General features: G+C 35.0%; 1 protein-coding gene across 4 annotated transcripts in view; it reads right to left on the bottom strand.

Annotated features, from left to right (window-relative positions):
• Positions 1-20,122, bottom strand: part of NECTIN3 (nectin cell adhesion molecule 3) — a 195,817-nt gene that overhangs the window by 136,179 nt on the left and 39,516 nt on the right. For all 4 annotated transcript variants that reach the window (XM_027515715.1, XM_027515793.1, XM_027515881.1 and 1 more), the window contains exons 2-4: positions 13,287-13,628; positions 6,332-6,628; positions 2,826-2,943 (exon numbers count right to left, since the gene is read on the bottom strand). In XM_027515715.1, coding sequence (XP_027371516.1) covers positions 2,826-2,943; positions 6,332-6,628; positions 13,287-13,628 — 757 coding nt within the window. The remainder of the gene's footprint in view (positions 1-2,825; positions 2,944-6,331; positions 6,629-13,286; positions 13,629-20,122) is intronic.

Genomic DNA, 20,122 nt, shown 5'->3' with positions numbered 1-20,122 from the left:
TGGGTGGAAGTTGCAAATACTGAGAAATAAGAATGAAATCTCAGCAGAACAGTCTGAAATTTCACAAATAAAGATAATTAAGGCTTGTCAGTAAACTACACAAGTAAAAAGAAGGAATAATTAACCTCAGGAAAAACAAACAGCTTTAAAAAATAAAGCAGAATTCTAGTATACTACTTCAGTTCAGTTCAGTCGCTCAGTCATGTCCGACTCTTTGCGACCCCATGAATTGCAGCTCGCCAGGCCTCCCTGTCCATCACCAACTCCCGGAGTTCATTCAGACTCACGGCCATCCAGTCAGTGATGCCATCCAGCCATCTCATCCTCTGTCGTCCCCTTCTCCTCCTGCCCCCAATCCCTCACAGCATCATAGTCTTTTCCAATGAGTCAACTCTTTGCATGAGGTGGCCAAAGTACTGGAGTTTCAGCTTTAGTATCATTCCTTCCAAAGAAATCCCAGGGCTGATCTCCTTCAGAATGGACCGGTTGGACCTCCTTGCAGTCCAAGGGACTCTCAAGAGTCTTCTCCAACACCACAGCTCAAAAGCATCAATTCTTCGGCGCTCAGCTTTCTTCACAGTCCAACTCTCACATACATACATGACCACAGGAAAAACCATAGCCTTGACCAGACAGACCTTTGTTGGCAAAGTAATGTCTCTGCTTTTGAATATGCTATATAGGTTGGTCATAACTTTCCTTCCAAGGAGTAAGCGTCTTTTAATTTCATGGCTGCAGTCACCATCTGCAGTGATTTTAGAGCCCAGAAAAATAAAGTCTGACACTGTGTCCACTGTTTCCCCATCTATTTCCCATGAAGTGATGGGACTGGATGCCATGATCTTCGTTTTCTGAATGTTGAGCTTTAAGCCAACTTTTTCACTCTCCTCTTTCACTTTCATCAAGAGGCTTTTGAGTTCCTCTTCACTTTCTGCCATAAGGGTGGTGTCAAATGCATATCTGAGGTTATTGACATTTCTCCTGGCAATCTTGATTCCAGCTTGTGTTTCTTCCAGTCCAGCGTTTCTCATGATGTATTCTGCATAGAAGTTCAATAAGCAGGGTGACAATATACTACCTTGACTACTCCTTTTCCTATTTGGAACCAGTCTGTTGTTCCATGTCCAGTTCTAACTGTTGCTTCCTGACCTGCATACAGATTTCTCAAGAGGCAGGTCAGGTGGTCTGGTATTCCCATCTCTTTCAGAATTTTCCACAGTTTATTGTGATCCACACAGTCAAAGGCTTTGGCATAGCCAATAAAGCAGAAATAGATGTTTTTCTGGAACTCTCTTGCTTTTTCCATGATCCAGCGGATGTTGGCAATTTGATCTCTGGTTCCTCTGCCTTTTCTAAAACCAGCCTGAACATCAGGAAGTTCACGGTTCACGTATTGCTGAAGCCTGGCTTGGAGAATTTTGAGCATTACTTTACTAGCATGTGAAATGAATGCAGTTGTGTGGTAGTGTGAGCACTCTTTGGCATTGCTCTTCTTTGGGATTGGAATGAAAACTGACCTTTTCCAGTCCTGTGGCCACTGCTGAGTTTTCCAAATTTGCTGGCATATTGAGTGCAGCACTTTCACAGTATCATCTTTCAGGATTTGGAATAGCTCAACTGGAATTCCATCACCTCCACTAGGTTTGTTTGTAGTGATGCTTTCTAAGGCCCACTTGACTTCATATTCTAGGATGTCTGGCTCTAGATGAGTGATCACACCATCATGATTATCTGGGTCGTGACGATCTTTTTTGTGTAATTCTTCTGTGTATTCTTGCCATCTCTTCTTAATATTTTCTGCTGCTGTTAGGTCCATACCATTTCTGTCCTTTATCGAGCCCATCTTTGCATGAAATGTTCCCCTGGTATCTCTAATTTTCTTGAAGAGATCTCTAGTCTTTCCCATTCTGTTGTTTTCCTCTATTTCTTTGCATTGATCGCTGAGGAAGGCTTTCTTATCTCTTCTTGCTATTCTTTGGAACTCTGCATTCAGATGTTTATATCTTTCCTTTTCTCCTTTGCTTTTTGCTTCTCTTCTTTTCACAGCTATTTGTAAGGCCTCCCCAGACAGCCATTTTGCTTTTTTGCATTTCTTTTCCATGGGGATGGTCTTGATCCCTGTCTCCTGTACAATGTCACGAACCTCTGTCCATAGTTCATCAGGCACTCTATCTATCAGATCTAGGCCCTTAAATCTATTTCTCACTTCCACTGTATAATCATAAGGGATTTGATTTAGGTCATACGTGAATGGTCTAGTATACTACTCAGTTCTCAGTAAATAATATTTATCTATTATAGGGAGGCAATGATTACACAATTTAAAGGCTGCTTAATATCACTGCAGAAGTTGGTGATGGACAGGGAGGTCTGGTGTGCTGCAATTCATGGGGTCACAAAGAGTCAGACATGACTGACGACTGAACTGAACTGAACTGAATGTCACTGAGACTAGCTTAATTTCACTGGGATGACAAAGGGCAGGAATATGTATATGGGTATGTTTGTGAAGAGGTAGATATAAAACTAAATTTTCATTTTCATAATAAGCCAATAGACAGTGTTAAAAATTAGTAGTTTAAGAAGTAAGTTTAAGACCTATGATGATAAGTGCCAGGAGGAATTACTAAAGTTGCCAAGGTAGCCCCTGAGAAACAGAATTGAGGAGACTGGAAGGCGGGGAGAGGTGAAACACAAAAACACGTGCAAGATTTCCAGCTATTACGGTCACTGTATATTACATTGATAAAAACAAGTTCAAATATGCACTGAAGAACACTTCTGACTTTTAAATAATTCCTCTTTAGAACTATCAACATTATTACCTGCTCCACACGGATTTGAAGGGTGGTGGATTTGCATCAGCATTACATTTGAGATTAACACCTTTTCTTCCTACGAACCAGTTTCCATCATAGCCTGTTACTGAAACCTCAGGAGCATCTATAAAATAAATGCATTATTCAGCAGATTATCTTTTGTAAACAATAGATGCAATATACAATGATAAAGTATTAACAACTTTATAACTTTAGAAGCTGTGTACTTTCCTTCGCTCATACACATAAGAAATAAGGAATATAGTATTCAATCCCAAGTGGCTCAGTAAAGCAGGAGACGGGTGTTCGATTACGAGATCGGAAAGATCCCTTGGGGAAGGAAATGGTAACCCACTGCAGTATTTTTGCCTGGAAAACCTACCTCATGGACAGAGGAGCCCAGCAGGCTATAGTCCATGGGGTTGCAAAGAGTTAGACATGACTCAGCAATTGAACAACAAACTCAATAAATTCTGGGTAACTAAAATAAATGAATGAGTAGACAATAAGCACCAAACACTAGACAACTATAAGCATGTTCTAGTTGTTCTGGACACAATGTAAGAATATTCATAAACTTATAATCACCAAAAGCAAAATATGAGCCCTATTATGAAATATACAGAAGTATATAAACAAAAAAAATACAATAATTTGATGAGAGATGGCATTTAGGCACAAAGTCACTACCTAAAACTGTCTTTAAAGAAATGTTTAATGTGAAAGGAAATATGCCCTAAGAGATATCAAGTTAATTATAAAAAATTATAAAATATATTATAATATTCATACATTTAATTAATATAAGTTTTATATTACAATATTATGTTAAAATTAATATTATATATTAAGATAAATTATAATTAATATAATAATATCATACACTTAATATCCACAGGGCATGAGAGATATGACAAACTTTCTAAGACTATAATTACAACTAAAATAAATTTTCTGAGGCCTCAACTGTTCCAAAACGTGAACTTTTATCCATTTAATGTATCCAAAGGTCTTTTAGCTTACGTACTATATAATTAAATGAGTAATTATCTACATCTAAACTTTCAAACTGTGAATTCCAATACTAATCATTCACTGATTAGTATTCATTCACTAATTAATTCATTCACTAATCATTTGTTTAGCTCCTATTAAGTGACAGGCACTGTTTTAGATATTTAGTATAGATATTCTGTATTTATAATACTTATATTCTAATGGTAACAGGGAAGATAACATTTTTAAAAATTTAACAAAAATCCATTATGAGGGCTAACAAGGAAAAATATAGAATGATATGAGAGAAGGTAAAGAAATGATACTTAAGTATGGTGCAGAGACCCTCCAACCTTCTGTGAGGTACACAAGTAAACTAGACAAAAAGCAGGCCAGAAGGGAAGTTAGAGAAACCAGGTCAATCTTTTAACTACGCAGGGAAGCCTGAAGTCAAGCAAGGTTTACAAAAAACAGTGGTAAAAAGTTAAACTTCTTCAAACTAAGGTACAATTACCTTAATAATTTTAAAAGGCCTGCCTCATAAATACCAAGAATTAACATTTTTTTCTAATTTAAAATTGGTAATAATTAATGTTGCTGAAAGAACAGTACAGATATCTGTGTGTTTATTTTCAACGAAGGATAAGATAGATATTAAAGTATCCTCAAAGAATACCTCTAAATTTTGAGATATGAATTTTGCATGTAAGATTTTATCTCCTCAAACTTTGTTTACATGTTTTATAGGGCCTAATTAACAACAGCAAGAAAGAATAAGAATATTTTAGGTGTAGGCCAGTAAGTCTAAGCCATAAAGTCTTACATCAGGAGAAATATTTTTATATTTTAAAATTGCATTTAAGCAAACAAAAAATAATAGTATACATAATTGATGAAAATTTCAGTCATTATTAGACACAGGGAAGAGAAAATACATATGAGAAAAATATTAATGGACTTACAACTGAATCTAAATTTTATAAGAAAAAAGAAAAACTTAAAAGTATGTACAAGATAGAAAAATGAGGAGAAAAGAAGGTACAGCCAGCCATCTTTATGGGTTCAGCTTCTGTGGATTCAACCAACTATAAATGAAAAATATTCAGGAAAAAAAAATTCTAGAAAAGTTCAAAAATAAAAACTTGAATTTGCTGCATATCAGCAATTATTTACATAGTATTTACATTGAATTTAAAGCTATTTACATAACATTTACATTGCAGTATGTATTATAAGCAATCTACAGATGATTTAAAGAACATAGGAGGATATGTATAGATTACATGCAAATATATGCCATTTTATATAAAGGATTGGAGCATGCCTGGATTTTGGCATAAGCAGGAGTCTTGTAACCAACCCTTCATGGATACTGACAAATTACAACGAGAAGGGACTACTACTAGGACTGTATTTGCACTCAAGAATACAATGAATGGTAATAAAATCCACTTAAGACAGTTCCTCAAGTTTAACTCTATGAATGTTGAAAAAGATCCTTACAATTTTCAAAACAATCACACGAAGTGTAATGAATATGTGTAAATTAAAATTCCATGCATGTCATATCAAAAAAACAAAACAACAAAAAAACAGAACATCTCCTTCAAAAACCTACCTAGATTTATGATCTGTGCATGGATGGAAATGACACAAGAACCCAGAGACTTTTCATAATTTTATCTTTAACCTACTTAACTTTCATTATCTTTACTATAAGCTATCTGTATTTCTCTTGCTCAAATTTTAAAGTGCTACACAAAGAATATATAAAAAGCGAGAAACTTTATAAAAGGGGAAAGTATATACACATATGTATCATATATATATGATATCCACATATATATATATATATGATATCCATATATATATATATATATATATATATCTCCACATAAATACACACATAAGAGAGCATCTCTTAGGAAAAAAAGCAGCACAGGATGGGCCAGCTTTTAACTTTATCTAAGATTACTATTATCCCAACGATCACTTTACTGTTTTACCTTTATGAGGATCTTAGAATTTCTGTCATCAACAAAATGTGACTACAAATAATATTAAAAGAACAAATTTTCCAGCTAATTAAAATGCATCTAGGAAATTAAAAATTCTTACTGAAAATATCATGGGTAGCATCCATAAAAATGAACAGCTAAATTAATTGGATTGGAGAAGCAGCTGTTTTTCTCCAAGTACTGAACATTCTGAGGTACAAATGTGCACAATTTACCCAAGTCTAGCCTATTTTAAGGTCTAAAAAAGACAAGGCTAAATAATTTTAAGTTAGACAGCAACTTTAATCATTGTCTTTACAAACTGACAATAATATTCTGGTTAAACGAAATTTCCATAAAAATATTTTTTTTAATTAAGAAAAAATGTCAACAAGGAAAATCTACAACAATATAGGAATACTACATATTCAAACTAAACACAATTTGATACAGAATTATGTTAGAGGAATAAAATTAAAACACATAATGTTTAAAAAGCAAACACTATCATTTACTTACACTGTATATCTAATATGAAGGAATATCGGATGTCCTTTTCCAAGGCTGGATGTTTTACAACACAAGTAATTCTCCTTCCTTTGGCAAATCTGGTAGGAAAAAGCTTGTATTGGCTGACAATTGTTGCTGTTTCATTTGGAAAAGAAGTTGTAGTGGATTCCATTTCTCCAAGATCACCTTCCCAATCAATATGTGCAACTGGTTTTCCAGTGGCTGCGATACAAATGGCTGCTACTGTTTCATTTCCTCCATCAATTAAAGAATCTGGCCCTTTTATCAGGCTCACAGTAGGTTCAACTGTTTAAATTTTAAAAAATTAGTTACATTTCAATTAAGAGCATATTTACTCCTTCCAAGCCACATCTAGCCACATTTCATAAACTTAAGGACAACTGAATATAAGATACACACACACTAAATGCCAACACCAAATGGATTCTTAGAACAAGAGAAGATTGAGTCAGGCCAATCTAGAAGCAAGACTTTATATAACCATCACAAAGATGGTTCTCCCTGCCCTGATAGAGATACACCTTTTTTTATCGGGACAAATGAGTTTCTTCCAAAGTTAACATATAAAAAAAAATCTGCAAACTTAATCATAATTTCCATTAGGAGATTCAAGGTACTATTATTCTGAAATGAAAAATAAAAAAGCAGTTTTAATATATAATGCTTCAAGCTGTGGCAAAAATGTTTATATTACAACTGTTAAAATATATAGCATTAACAGTTATGCTTACTGAAATGTACATGCTACCTACCTTTATCTGATATAAGAAAGATCCTCAGCAGAAGTAACCTTAGTGTGAGATCCTTTTAATCTACCCTCCACATACATGCTAGCAGTCTCTTCAGATTTTCCAGTAAATTTAATATGCTCCTTTCTGTATAAATTCCTTAGTACTCACTTCATGTGTTCTTTGGCTTCAGCCTATAGTTTACTGTGTCCATTAAGTTTTTAACCTAAAAGACTTATTTCCAAAATTTTTAATTGGGTCATTTTTAAAATATATTTTTGTCTCAATTTTCTGTTCCCGAGGTTTATTCATGTAGGATCATTTAGCCTTCAATTATTATTTTGCAATTCTTTGTTTTACTTTTAGATCATTTAGATTTGCATACAATTGTATCAATAATTAGTCTTAACTACTATATGGTTCATTTACTGTTGAATATTGGTGCTGCTTCCTCTTTGGAAAAAAACGATTTTTTAAGAAACATTTTCACTCATGTATCTTGGTATATTTTTAAAAATGTTTCTCTAGTTTTTCTCTTGCTTCTATGTTTATTTCCAACTTTACCAAGTAAGGCCAAAAAGCTTTCCAAAGTACCAATTTACTCTCAGTCTTAGCACTCTGACTGGTCCCAACATACCCACTACAGTTGATACTGTCAGACTGACAGTTTCTTATTCTCTGCAGAAATTCAATAGATTGACCTATCCCTTCAAATGGTAAGCACTGTTTAATAGTCTATGTCAGATAATTCCAACACCTTACACAGGTCTTTTTCTCTTCTTTTTGCACTGGGTGCTTCTGGGGTCTTCTTTACTTATATGCCTGGTCATTCAAGCAGATCATATGCTTGAATTTGAATAATTAAGGTAGAAATAATTTGAGGCTTAGAATACAGTACCTTTCTTCCAGAAAGGATCTTTCTTTTCTTCTGCTAAGCTAGCTTCTAAGAACACTATCCAGCCCAGGGTCTCAATTTCAGATTACTCAAGTGATATAAACCAAGCCTCAAAGTCTGTAATAAGGCTAGTTTACTGTGGGTGAACTACTCTTCTGAAAATGTTAAGTTGTTGGGTACCAGGAGAATATAAGAAAAGTTATTAGATATCCCATCTTGAGCAGACATACACTTAGGTATTTGTCTCTCTCACTTCTCAAGGCTCTCAAAATCTTAGTTCATCATCTTAGGTATCTCTTCTGAATTGTTGAATGTCCTCAAGGTTGAATACAGATTTCAGCTTTCAGAGCTAGGTTTATTTCTATGTTTCTACTTTTTCTTCGATTTTAGTGTATATTCCTTACTATATTATTATTTCTTTGAAGTTTTCAATGGTTTTTAATGTTTCACATGCCCATCCCCCAACCATGGCAGAGTCAGTGTGAATAACCTGTGCCATCAATAGAGGTTTTTATCTTTGAGGAAATATAAAAATTATTTTAAAGTTAATTTTAAATTATATTATTTGTTTCTTCTGAAGGGACTCAAACCCCTGGTTGTAGACTACAATGGCTTTCTAAAGTTACTTTTCTCGTATTTCCCAACATTTTAGTTAGCTTCTCTGCACTTCGTCCCTGGAGGTTTCGCTGTCACTCCCTCTCCTACCCAGTGCCCTCTATACTCTGATTTGTAGGAATATGACGTTTTCCCAGCCCTATATTAACACCAGGATTGTTAAGACCACTTCTTTCTGCTGGTTCTTTCCCCCATTTCCAAAGTGTCTTCCACATGTACACAGCAAGTTCTAAACCAAAGACTTCAGAGGGCCCTTCTGTAGGTCTCTAAAGCACACACATTCTTTCTCTTGGATACTCCCTTTCTACTTTCTGCTCCACAAATTCTAAACATCTGTCCAATCCATCTCTTAAGCTCAGTGAGACCAGTATTCTTTACTCGAAGCCCTTGTCACTGAGTTGCCACTGGAGACTGATTAAAGAGGAGGCTGGAGCAACTGCATAATTCTTGCCTATCTTTCTTCTTTCAGGGATCATAATCCTATCATGCCTATTGCCCAATGACTAAAAACTAGTTGGTTAGTTTTCTTGTTAGAGAGAGAAAGGGTAAATCCAATCCCTGTTACTCCATTATGTCTGGCAGTAGAAGTCTTTTTTTTTTTTTTTTTTAATTATTATTACAAAAGTATTACTAAAAATTAGAAAAAAAAAAGAAAAATATCCACAACTATAATATACTAATATAGTCATTATCATATACTTCCACTTCTTTCTCTTTATTTTTGTTTCCAGTGTCTATATAGATGTAATCATGGTATTCCTACAGTTTTTTGGCTCATTTTATTTTCAAGCAGCAATACTTCTCTTAACTACAATTTTAATCACTATATAATATCTCATATATCAAGAAGAAGCAATCAATTATACAATAACTCTTCTCCTATGGGACATTTGTTGTTCAATTTTCTTAAAAGTGTTTTGCTATATTACATTCCCTTAATTCAGGTCTATTACTATCATTCCTTTGAAACTCTAATGTCACTAACTCTGCCTAATCTACACACTCAATGCTTTTCTTTGTCTATTTTCTTTGACTGACTTGGTAGAAATCTGATACTTAGAGCAGTTCTTCCCAATCAGTTCCAAAAGAATTAAGTTCTAATGCCTTCAGGTATCTGCTCTAAGTAATAGATTAACTTCTGGGATATGCATTTAGAATGACAGTAGCTATGTGCCAACCATGCATGCTAGGTTGCTTCAGTCGTGTCCAACTGTGACACTAGACTGTAGCCCACCGGGCTCCTCTGTCCATGGGATTCTCCAGGCAAGAACACTGGAGTGGGTTGTCATGCCCTCCTTCATGGGATCTTTCTAGCCCAGGAATTGAACCTGCGTCTCTCATGTCTGCTGCAATGGCAGGTGGGCTCTTTACTGCCAGCGCCACCTGAGAAGTTGGATGTGCCAACCACAGGAGCACTGAAAAAAATGGGTCACTGAAATCATTTCTGTAGGGCTTGATTCTCACCGTGGGAAAAATGTGCTAGAGCAATCTTAAAAACTTTATCTTCTCTTGATATAAATAATATTACTTTAACAGTTTTTTGCAAAGCTATGTTTTTGAATTGTTCATCTCTATTTCTTCTAATCCCTGCCCTAATAAAACTTCCGTTACTTTCTGTATGTCTCTTAAAAACTTTTATCTGATAAACATTACTACCTGAATGATCCCTAATTTTATTCACTTTTGATACAAAATGTGGTATCATTTGTCTATGTATCCTCCAACTCAGTAAGCCAAAGGTTGAATTCATCATCTCATCCTCCCAATCCCCAACTTGATTTTCATGCAGACATGCCAATTTAAATTAATGGCAACATAATTTACTCAACCACTAAGGCTCAAAACCTGTTACTGTTCAAACCTTCTTGGTTTCTTATATATAGTCAGTTACAATGTTCTGTTAGTTTCTCCTTCCTAATAGCTCCCTTCTTCACTCAAGTGGCATAAATTAGAAAATTAATGTCAAGCTTTCATGGCCTCCTATCTGAGGCATTATGATTTCAGGACTCTTCATTGTAATCCATCGAAAACACCTGACTGATCTTCCTAAATGACAACTTTCATCACATTACTTACAAATCAAGTCTATGAGTTAGACACTCCTCTAAGCAAGGTGAGAAGATGGTCAAAGTAGTGTTTTTCAAACTTTACCTACTGTGCATAAAAATTACTTGGGGATCTTGCTATAATAGATTTATCATTCAACAAGTCTGGGGAGGATCTGAATTCTGTATTTCTAACAATCTCCCAAATGATACCACTGCTGCTGTCTCATGAATCACACTTTAAACAACAAGAATCTGGGACTTCCCTGGTGGTACAGTGGTTACAGCTATACACTTTTCACTAAAGGCATGGGTTCAATTCCTGGTCAGAGAACTAAGATCCCATGTGTCACGTGGTACAGTCAAAAATAATAAAAAATAAAATAAATAAACAGAAAGAACTTGAGAATAAGAGACGGGAGAAATACAACATGCTCAGTTTGCATTTCAAGTAATATAAGGTTCAAATTCCCAATCTTGATATTCGAGTTACTTTAAAGTGGTCCTACTCTACATTTCTAGCCTTTAATTCTTGACTTTATATAAATCCTTTGAACAATCAACAGATTATTCAGTGGTCCCTCAGAGGACACTTGGCAATGCTGGGAGACATTCTAACTTGGCACAACTTCTAAGGAACTGCTACTAGTATCTAGTGGGTAGATGGCATGAAGGCTGCTGAACAGTCTGTAATGGACAGGACAGTTTACCCCAGCAAAAATTTCCAGGCCCAAACTTCAACAATGCCACGGTGAAGAAACTCTGCCCTAATGTATGTTGTTTTCTGCTTCCTTGCATTGGCTCACTTATTCCCCCTCTGTATGTTTACACCATTCAAGGACTGGCTCAACTATTTTTCAACAAAACTTTTCTGAACTAGAGTTAACTTAGCTATTTCCATACCCTACTTAAATAACAGTGTATTATTGCTATATGCCAGAAACTCTTATAAGCTTTACGGATACAAAGTCAAATTTTAAAGTGCACAGTTGCAGTCCACCACAGGTTTATAGTGAAAAAGACATAGTGCTAAATTAACTGCTGCAACAAAGATGAGCTCAAGATACAATGGCAAAAGAGCAAAATAAAATCCCTATCAAGCAGCAGAGGGCTAGATATTTTTAAAATGGCTACCAAAAGGATGTAGTTTGATGAGTAACAGTTAAATAGAAGAAATGCAGGAAGAAAAAGACAGGAGGGGAAAGGTGGCAATCTCTTGAGAAGAGAGGCATAACAAAAAATACATATAAAAACTAAGTGTTAACATACCACAAATAGTTCATTATGATTATAAAATTCGGGCTGTTGGGAGAAGTAGAGCAAGGAATGGAATAGATGAAATTAGAAAAGCAGACACAGGTAAAATCATGACTGGTCTTATACTTTAAATAATCCTGAGTTTTAAACCACTGAATGTTTATTAATTTAGGAAGGATTACTAAAATTTAAAGTAAAAAATCTTATTCTCATGAGTTCTCTCTTCTACATACAAACTTTTTTTCTTGACACTTATTTTTTTTTAAAGTTTTTACCCCAATGGTTTGCACTTGACTTTTTAGATATTAATACCTTGTCTTCCAGTTAAAACTGTTCTCACAAGTATCAATTTTGTAAACCTAAGTTATATTTTCCCCACAGCCCTTAGGACAGGGTCTTAAACACAAAGTCTTCAAATATTTAATTTTATTTTTATTTTTAAATAGTTTTTCTCAACATGAAAAAATATATAACAAATTTGGACAAAATTTCTTTCCTGAACTTCAGAGATCCTGAAATCACACCATTAAATATTAGAGGCTGTGTAACTGTTTGGTTCTCTTGAAGCAGACAGTGAGATCAAGTGAGGAGTGCAACAAGTTTATAAAGGAGAAAAGATAAGGAGGATTGAGTAGGGAAAGCTATTAGCAGACCTAACAAAATCCCTGACAGGCAAACAGGTGGATTCAGAGCAAAGACCATCCATTAAAGGCGTTCCACTTTAGGTGGAAATGGCTCAGGTTGCTAGTAGTCCTTGGTCCTCATACTAGTATTCTATGAGTACTCACCAGCTATTCCAGATTGGTTTACCTTTCACTGCGGGTGGCTACTTTAATGCTAATAAGCTCTTTCTAAAGTTCACCATAAATTTTAACAGTTATCACACAGTAAAAGGCAGAAGATCCTTCAATGGAAGCAACAGCCCATGATTCAAATAGCTACACAAATCCACAACAGCAGAAATAAAAATCTGATTTGAAAAACAAACATAAGACATCAATGGCTCTAAGACCACAGTCATTAAAACAAAATGCAAAAGCTTAAAGATGATAATTTAATTAAAGGTTGAAGTTTGAGGGGAAATAAACATCAAAGAATATTAGCACTTAGTATTATAAATAAAAAACATTAGCACTTAGCATTGTAAATAAAAAACAATCTTTCCTGAACAAAGTAAAATAGCTATGAACTACACAGCATTATACGGACAGGTAGATAGGGACAAGATTTTGTTTAAACAGAGTCTAGAATCAGAGTTTTATGACAGAAATTGAAAAATCATATTTGAATTCTTTCATTTAAAATTTACATTTATATGTAATTTCAAGCATTTTAAGTTTTTGAAAATATTTTTACTATAATCCTCACCACTACCACCAAAATATACATTCAAGTACACGTACCTAATACAGTTACAGTTGTAGAGGACTCAGCATTTCCAAGTGGGAATGTAACAGCTTTGCATATGTATTTTCCAGAATCAGAGAATCCTATGTTATGTAGAGTAATTGTTGCATCATTAATTGAATAGTTTTTAAACAAGACTCTTCCCTGATATTCTCCTTGAACAGAGAATCCATGTTGAGGATGATGAACTGCAACAGTCTGTGAACTTTTGCCATGTATCTTCTCCCATGAAATTTGTGTTATAGTTTCATTTACTTCAATTAAACACTTCAACGAAACATTCTTTCCCCATACTGCTGTGACATGTGGCTCCACAATAATTGGTCCAGCTAAGGCACCTAAGGAAAATAGAAAAGCATAGTTCTTAAAAATGAATCTAAGTTATGCTAACATATGATCAAATTCCCTCCCTTCCTGTTTTCTGCACACACACACATAGACACTAATGACTGAGTAAACAGGAAGAACTGAAAAGAGTTAGATGCTTCCAGGGCTGGATTTAAGACCCAAAGAATGATTCTTAAATGAATCAAATAATCACCTGTATGTGTTGCAGTGGATAAAGCACTACACTGGGCCAACAGTAAGCTTAAAAGAAGGTCCTTCCCCAGTCAAGCCACTAGGTAAGGTCCCAGCCCTAGCTGACACCCTGACTGTAGCCTAGTGAGAGACTCTGAAACAAAGAACTCAGCTAGTCATGCTTGGATTCCTGACCCAAAGAAACTGACATATAATAAAAGTATGCTGTTTTAAAACTACCAAACTTTAGGATATTTTGTTACTCAGTGACAGATAACCAAATCCTAAAAGTATCTTCCTTTGGAGGGTTTCTCTACCAAAAATCTGTATAAAACACACTGGTAAATACAGATCAACTGCCAGAAAACATAAATCAAAAAAAAAAAACCCAAACAAACATATAAACGTGAAATCAAAATTTTCTATCTCATAAATCAAATTTATGTTTTTCAAGAAAACATAAAAACGAAAGTTAAAATCATCTAACTTCACCCTTATGATACTGATTCCTTCCTAAAAGCAATGGGCCAAATATAAATCATTTTATGAAACACAGGATTAATGCTCATTAATACTAAATTCAAGCAAGACACTCTTCACTAACAAGTATATTAGAACATTTATAGCAAATACATTGGGGGTATCATTTAAAAGATGATTAAGAAAAATGTTTAAACATGTTCAAACGGCTCTAAACAACAATAAAAACTTAATACAATATTTCCATGAACTTTTTTTTGAAGAAAAAAACAAACAAACCATAAATGAATACATTAAATAGATAATAGAGTTAACTTTCTTATCCAAGAGATGACTGAGGATATTACAGAAAAGGACTGACAATTCACATTGATCATACTTAACAGCTATGGAAGAAAAGTTGTCTTTTTTTTAACCACTCCACCAAAAAAAAAATCAAGTCCAAAAAATGTACTTTCAACCATATGATAATTACAAAGCTTTTAAAATTTAATGTAATTAGTATAAAACATGAAAATATTCAAATGTATTTTAGCAAGATATCATAAGCCTAATACTAAACCTGAAGATACACAAATGAAAAAGCAATTTATAAATATTAAAAATTTCATATAATATTATAAAATAACATATAGCTCTGTATTTAAAGAAAAAGACACAATGATTAAGTAAGATATTAAAAAATGTAAGGAATTTTTAGACTATTTATCACATTGAAAGGTCACACGGCTTTCTCATTGGAAGCCAAAAGGATATTTAATAGAATTTAATGTTCATTATCTGGATTTTTAAAAAGTTAACAATTGAAAAAAGAATTCTTAATAATACATTCTTCTAAATCAATGGACATCACAATGCTAAAATTAAAGGGGGGGCATGTTATTAAGGAACGATGAAGACAAGACGGTACACTATCATCATCATTCAACTTAGAATGGAAATTCTCATGCAATGAGACAAGAAAAGGAAACAGGGATGAATAGAAAAAGAACACACAAAATTATTATCTTGAAAATCTATTATTAGAAAAACTGAAGAAGGCCAAGGAAACCACTATTAGAACAAATAACATAGCTGCTTATAAAGAATGCAAACTGTATACAAAATATATATTCAACATGTTATAATATATGATAATCTTTACAAATTTACTGTAGAAAAAAACAGTATTAGTAAAAATATTAATATTTAAACTACTTAAATAATGTTGTAAAGAACCTGCAGACCTGAGCAACTGACCTGCATAATTGGAAGACATGTCATAGTCATGAGAAGGAAAATATAATGCTACATAGATGGCAAATCTCCCCATATTAGCACACAAATTCAATGTAACTGCAATGAAAACCATGACATACATACACACAACTGCACAGTAAGGAGGGGGTTGATACTAAAGTAGAAATAATAAAAAGCTTAGTATCTTAAAGCAACTTAAAATATATAAACAGATCAACATATATAATGGCATATGGTATGTAATATGTTCTATGAATGTAAATAATGAATTAGTGAAGATATGATGAAAGGACAAGAGCTAAATATTTGGAAACAGAGATCCCTGCTTTACATTAAACACACATACACACACAAAACCAAATGGAATGAAGATCTAAATGCAAAAAAATTAGTCACATATGCTATATATACTGACAATAATTTTTTGTATGTTCTGAAGATAAACAGTTACTGTAAGGAGTGAAATTACTAAAGATTAAAGAAATAACTTTTAGTTGTCACTCTGTGTTCTTCTTTGATGTCAGAATCACTTACAATAAGTAATGTTCATAATAAAAGCAAATAAACATATTCATCCTCCTCAGGTAGAGATACAGAAGGCATAGGATAATGGAATGAATGTTTGTGTCCCTCCAAAATATATATATTGAATACTAACTGGAGGTGGGGCCTCTTGGGATAATGATATTTGTATGAAGGCAGGCCCACATGCTGGCATTAGTGTCCTCATTTAAAAAGAGGAAGAGAGAAAAGAGCTCTCTCTTTCTGTCTACCCTGACAAAGCAAGAAGGTGGCTGTCTACAAGTCAGGAAAGGGTCTTCAACAGGAACTGAATCTGCTCACACCTTGATCTTGGATTTATCAAACTCTAGAACTTTGAGAAATAAATGTCAGATATTTAAGTCAACCAGTCTATAGTGTTTTTTATAGCAGGCTCACCTGACAAAGACATCAAAATAAACTGGAAAGGATACCGCTAAGGATATCTCCTTACAACCTTAAGAATAATGGCTTATGGGGTAGCAATGTTCACACAGAATAGACAAACGACAAAGAGGATATCATATAATGACAAAAGAGTCAATCCAAGAAGCAGATATAACATTTGTAAACATATGTGTACCTAATAGAGATCTCTTCAAGAAAATTAGAAATACCAAGGGAATATTTCATGCAAAGATGGGCTCAATAAAGGACAGAAATGGTATGGACCTAACAGAACCAGAAGATATTAAGAAGAGGTGGCAAGAATACACAGAAAAACTGCACAAAAAAGATCTTCATGACCCAGATAATCACAAAGGTGTGATCACTCACACTCACCTACAGCCAGACATCCTGGAATGTGAAGTCAGGTGGGCCTTAGGAAGCATCACTATGAACAAAGCTAGTGGAGGTGATGGAATTCCAGTTGAGCTCTTTCAAATCTTAAAAGATGATACTGTGAAAGTGCTGCACTCAATATGCCAGCACATTTGGAAAACTCAGCAGTGGCCACAGGACTGGAAAAGGTCAGTTTGCATTCTAATCCTAAAGAAAGGCAATGTCAGAGAATGCTCAAACTACCACACAATTGCACTCATCTCACACACTAGTCAAGTAATGCTCAAAATTCTCCAAGCCAGGCTTCAGCAACATGAACTGTGAAATTCCAGATGTTCAAGCTGGTTTTAGAAAAGGCAGAGGAACCAGAGATCAAATTGCCAACATCCGCTGGATCATCAAAAAAGCAAGAGTTCCAGAAAAACATCTATTTCTGCTTTCTTGACTATGCCAAAGCCTTTGACTGTGTGGATCACAATAAACTGTGATCCACAAATCTGAAGGAGATGGGAATACCAGACCACCTGACCTGCCTCTTGAGAAACCTGTATACAGGTCAGGAAGCAACAGTTAGAACTGGACATGGAACAACAGACTGGATCCAAATAGGAAACGGAATACGTCAAGGCTGTATATTGTCACCCTGCTTATTTAACTTATATGCAGAGTGCATCATGAGAAACGCTGGGCTGGAAGAAGCACAAGCTGGAATCAAGATTGCTGGGAGAAATATCAATAACCTCAGATATGCAGATGACACCATCCTTATGGCAGAAAGTGAAGAAGAATTAAAAAGCCTCTTGATGAAAGTGAAAGAGGAGAGTGAAAAAGTTGGCTTAAAGCTCAACATTCAGAACACTAAGATCATGGCATCTGGTCCCATCACTCCATAGGAAATAGATGGGGAAACAGTGGCTGACTTTATTTTTCTGGGCTCCAAAATCACTGCAGATGGTGACTGCAGCCATGAAATTAAAAGACGCTTGGTCCTTGGAAGGAAAGTTATGACCAACCTAGATAGCATATTAAAAAGCAGAGACATTATTTTGCCAACAAAGGTCCATCTAGTCAAGGCTATGGTTTTTCCAGTAGTCATGTATGGATGTGAGAGTTAGACTATAAAGAAAGCTGAGCGCCCAAGAATTGATGCTTTTGAACTGTGGTGTTGGAGAAGACTCTTGAGAGTCCCTTGGACTGCAAGGAGATCCAACCAGTTCATCCTAAAAGAGATCAGTCCTGGGTGTTCACTGGAGGGACTGATGTTGAAGCTGGCCATCTGACATGGAGAGCTGACTCATTTGAAAAGACCCTGATGCTGGGAAAGATGAGAGCTGAAGGAGAAGGGGATGGCAGAAGATGAGGTGGTTGGATGGCATCACCAACACAATGGACTCCGGGAGACGGTGATGGACAGGAAGGCCTTGTGTGCTGTGGTTCATCAGGTTTCAAAGAGTCGGACATGAGTGAGCGACTGAACTGAACTGAATAGATGAGTACCTAAATATATAAAGCAAATAATAATAGACATAAAGGAAAGAATTGACAATAATATGGTAATAGTAGAGGACTATAATGCTCTACTTCTATCAGTGGATAAATCATCCAGACAGAAAACCAATAAGGAAATACTGGTCTAAAATGCAGACAAGATGGACTTAATAAGTATCTACAGAATAGTTATCTCATCCAAAGCAGCAAAATACACATTCTTTTAAAATGCATATGGAACTTTCTGCAGGACAGGTCACATGCTAGGCCACAAAAATATCTCAATAAATTCAACAAATTGAAATTATATCAAGCATCCTTTCTAACCACAATGGTATGAAACCAGAAATTAATTATGGGAATAAAAATGAAAAAATAGAAATGTGGACACTAAACAATATGCTATTAAAAACAAAACAAAAAATGCATCTATGAAGAAATGAAAGAAGAAATTAAAAAAGAAATACCTTGAGACAAATGAAAATAGAAACACAACTTTCTCACATCTATGGGACACAATAAAAGCAGTTCCAAGAGGGAAGTTTATAGATATATAAGTCTACCTCAAGAAACAAAAAATCACAAACAACATAACTTTCCACCTAAAGGAATTAAAAAAGAACAAAGCCCAAAGGTAGTAGGAGGGAAATCATAAAAATCAGAGCAGAAATAAGTAAAATAGAGAGCCCCCCACCAAAAAAAACCCACCAATAGAAAGGATCAATGAAACCAAGAGCTGGGTTTCTGAAGAGATAAACAAAATTTATAAACCTTTAGCCACAATCTTCAAGTATAAAAGAGGGCCCAAATAAAGTTAGAAATGAAAGAGAAGTTCATTTCACCACCATCACAGAAGTACAACAAACAATCACAATGCTAGTTATATGACAACAAATTGAAACCCTCTCTGACATGGATAAATTCCTAGACATTATAATCTACTAAGACTGAAGCAGGAACAAATAAATAGAAAATCTGTACAGACTAATTCAGCTCAATTCAGTCACTCAAGTCATGTCTGACTCTGCGACCCTAGGAACTGCAGCACGCCAGGCTTCCCTATCCATCACCAACTCCTGGAGCTTGCTCAGACTCATGTCCGCTGAGTCCCTGTAATTACTAGTAATTAAACGGAATCCGTAATCCGAATCCTCCAAGAAAACAGAAGTCCAGGGCCAGACAGCTTCACAGGGAAACTCTATCAAACATTTAAAGAAGAGTCAATATCTAACCTTCTTAAACTATTCCAAAAAGTTGAAGAGCAGAGAACATCCTAAAATTCTGCAAGGTCAGCTTTCCCTTGATACCAAAGTCAGAAAAAGACACTACAGAAAAAAGAAAGAACGAAAACTGCACGCCAGTATCTCTGATCAACATAGATGCAAATATTCTCAAACAAAATAAATACCAAGGAATAAACCTACCTAGGGAGACAAAAGAGCTATATACAGAAAACTGTAAGATACTGATGAAAGAAATCAAAAATGACATAAACAGATGGAGAGATATTCCACGTTTATGGGTTGTAAGAATCAATATTGCTAAGTAAGTCAGAAAGAGAAAAACATACAATATATTAATACATATATATGGAATCCAGAAAGATGGTACTGATGAACCTATGTGCAGGGCAGTAACTGAAATGCAGACATAAAGAACAGACTTATGGACACAGGGTGGGGGGAGGAAGCAGACAGTGGGACGACTGGAGAGAATAACATGGAAACATACACTATCCTATGCAAAACAGACAGCCAATGAGAATTTGCTGTATGATTCAGGA

The sequence above is a fragment of the Bos indicus x Bos taurus genome, chromosome 1 (genome assembly GCF_003369695.1).
Source record: "Bos indicus x Bos taurus breed Angus x Brahman F1 hybrid chromosome 1, Bos_hybrid_MaternalHap_v2.0, whole genome shotgun sequence".
NCBI classification, from domain to species: Eukaryota; Metazoa; Chordata; class Mammalia; order Artiodactyla; family Bovidae; genus Bos; species Bos indicus x Bos taurus.
Note: the sequence above shows the minus strand (reverse complement) of the source record. Positions and strands in the feature narration are given on the sequence as shown.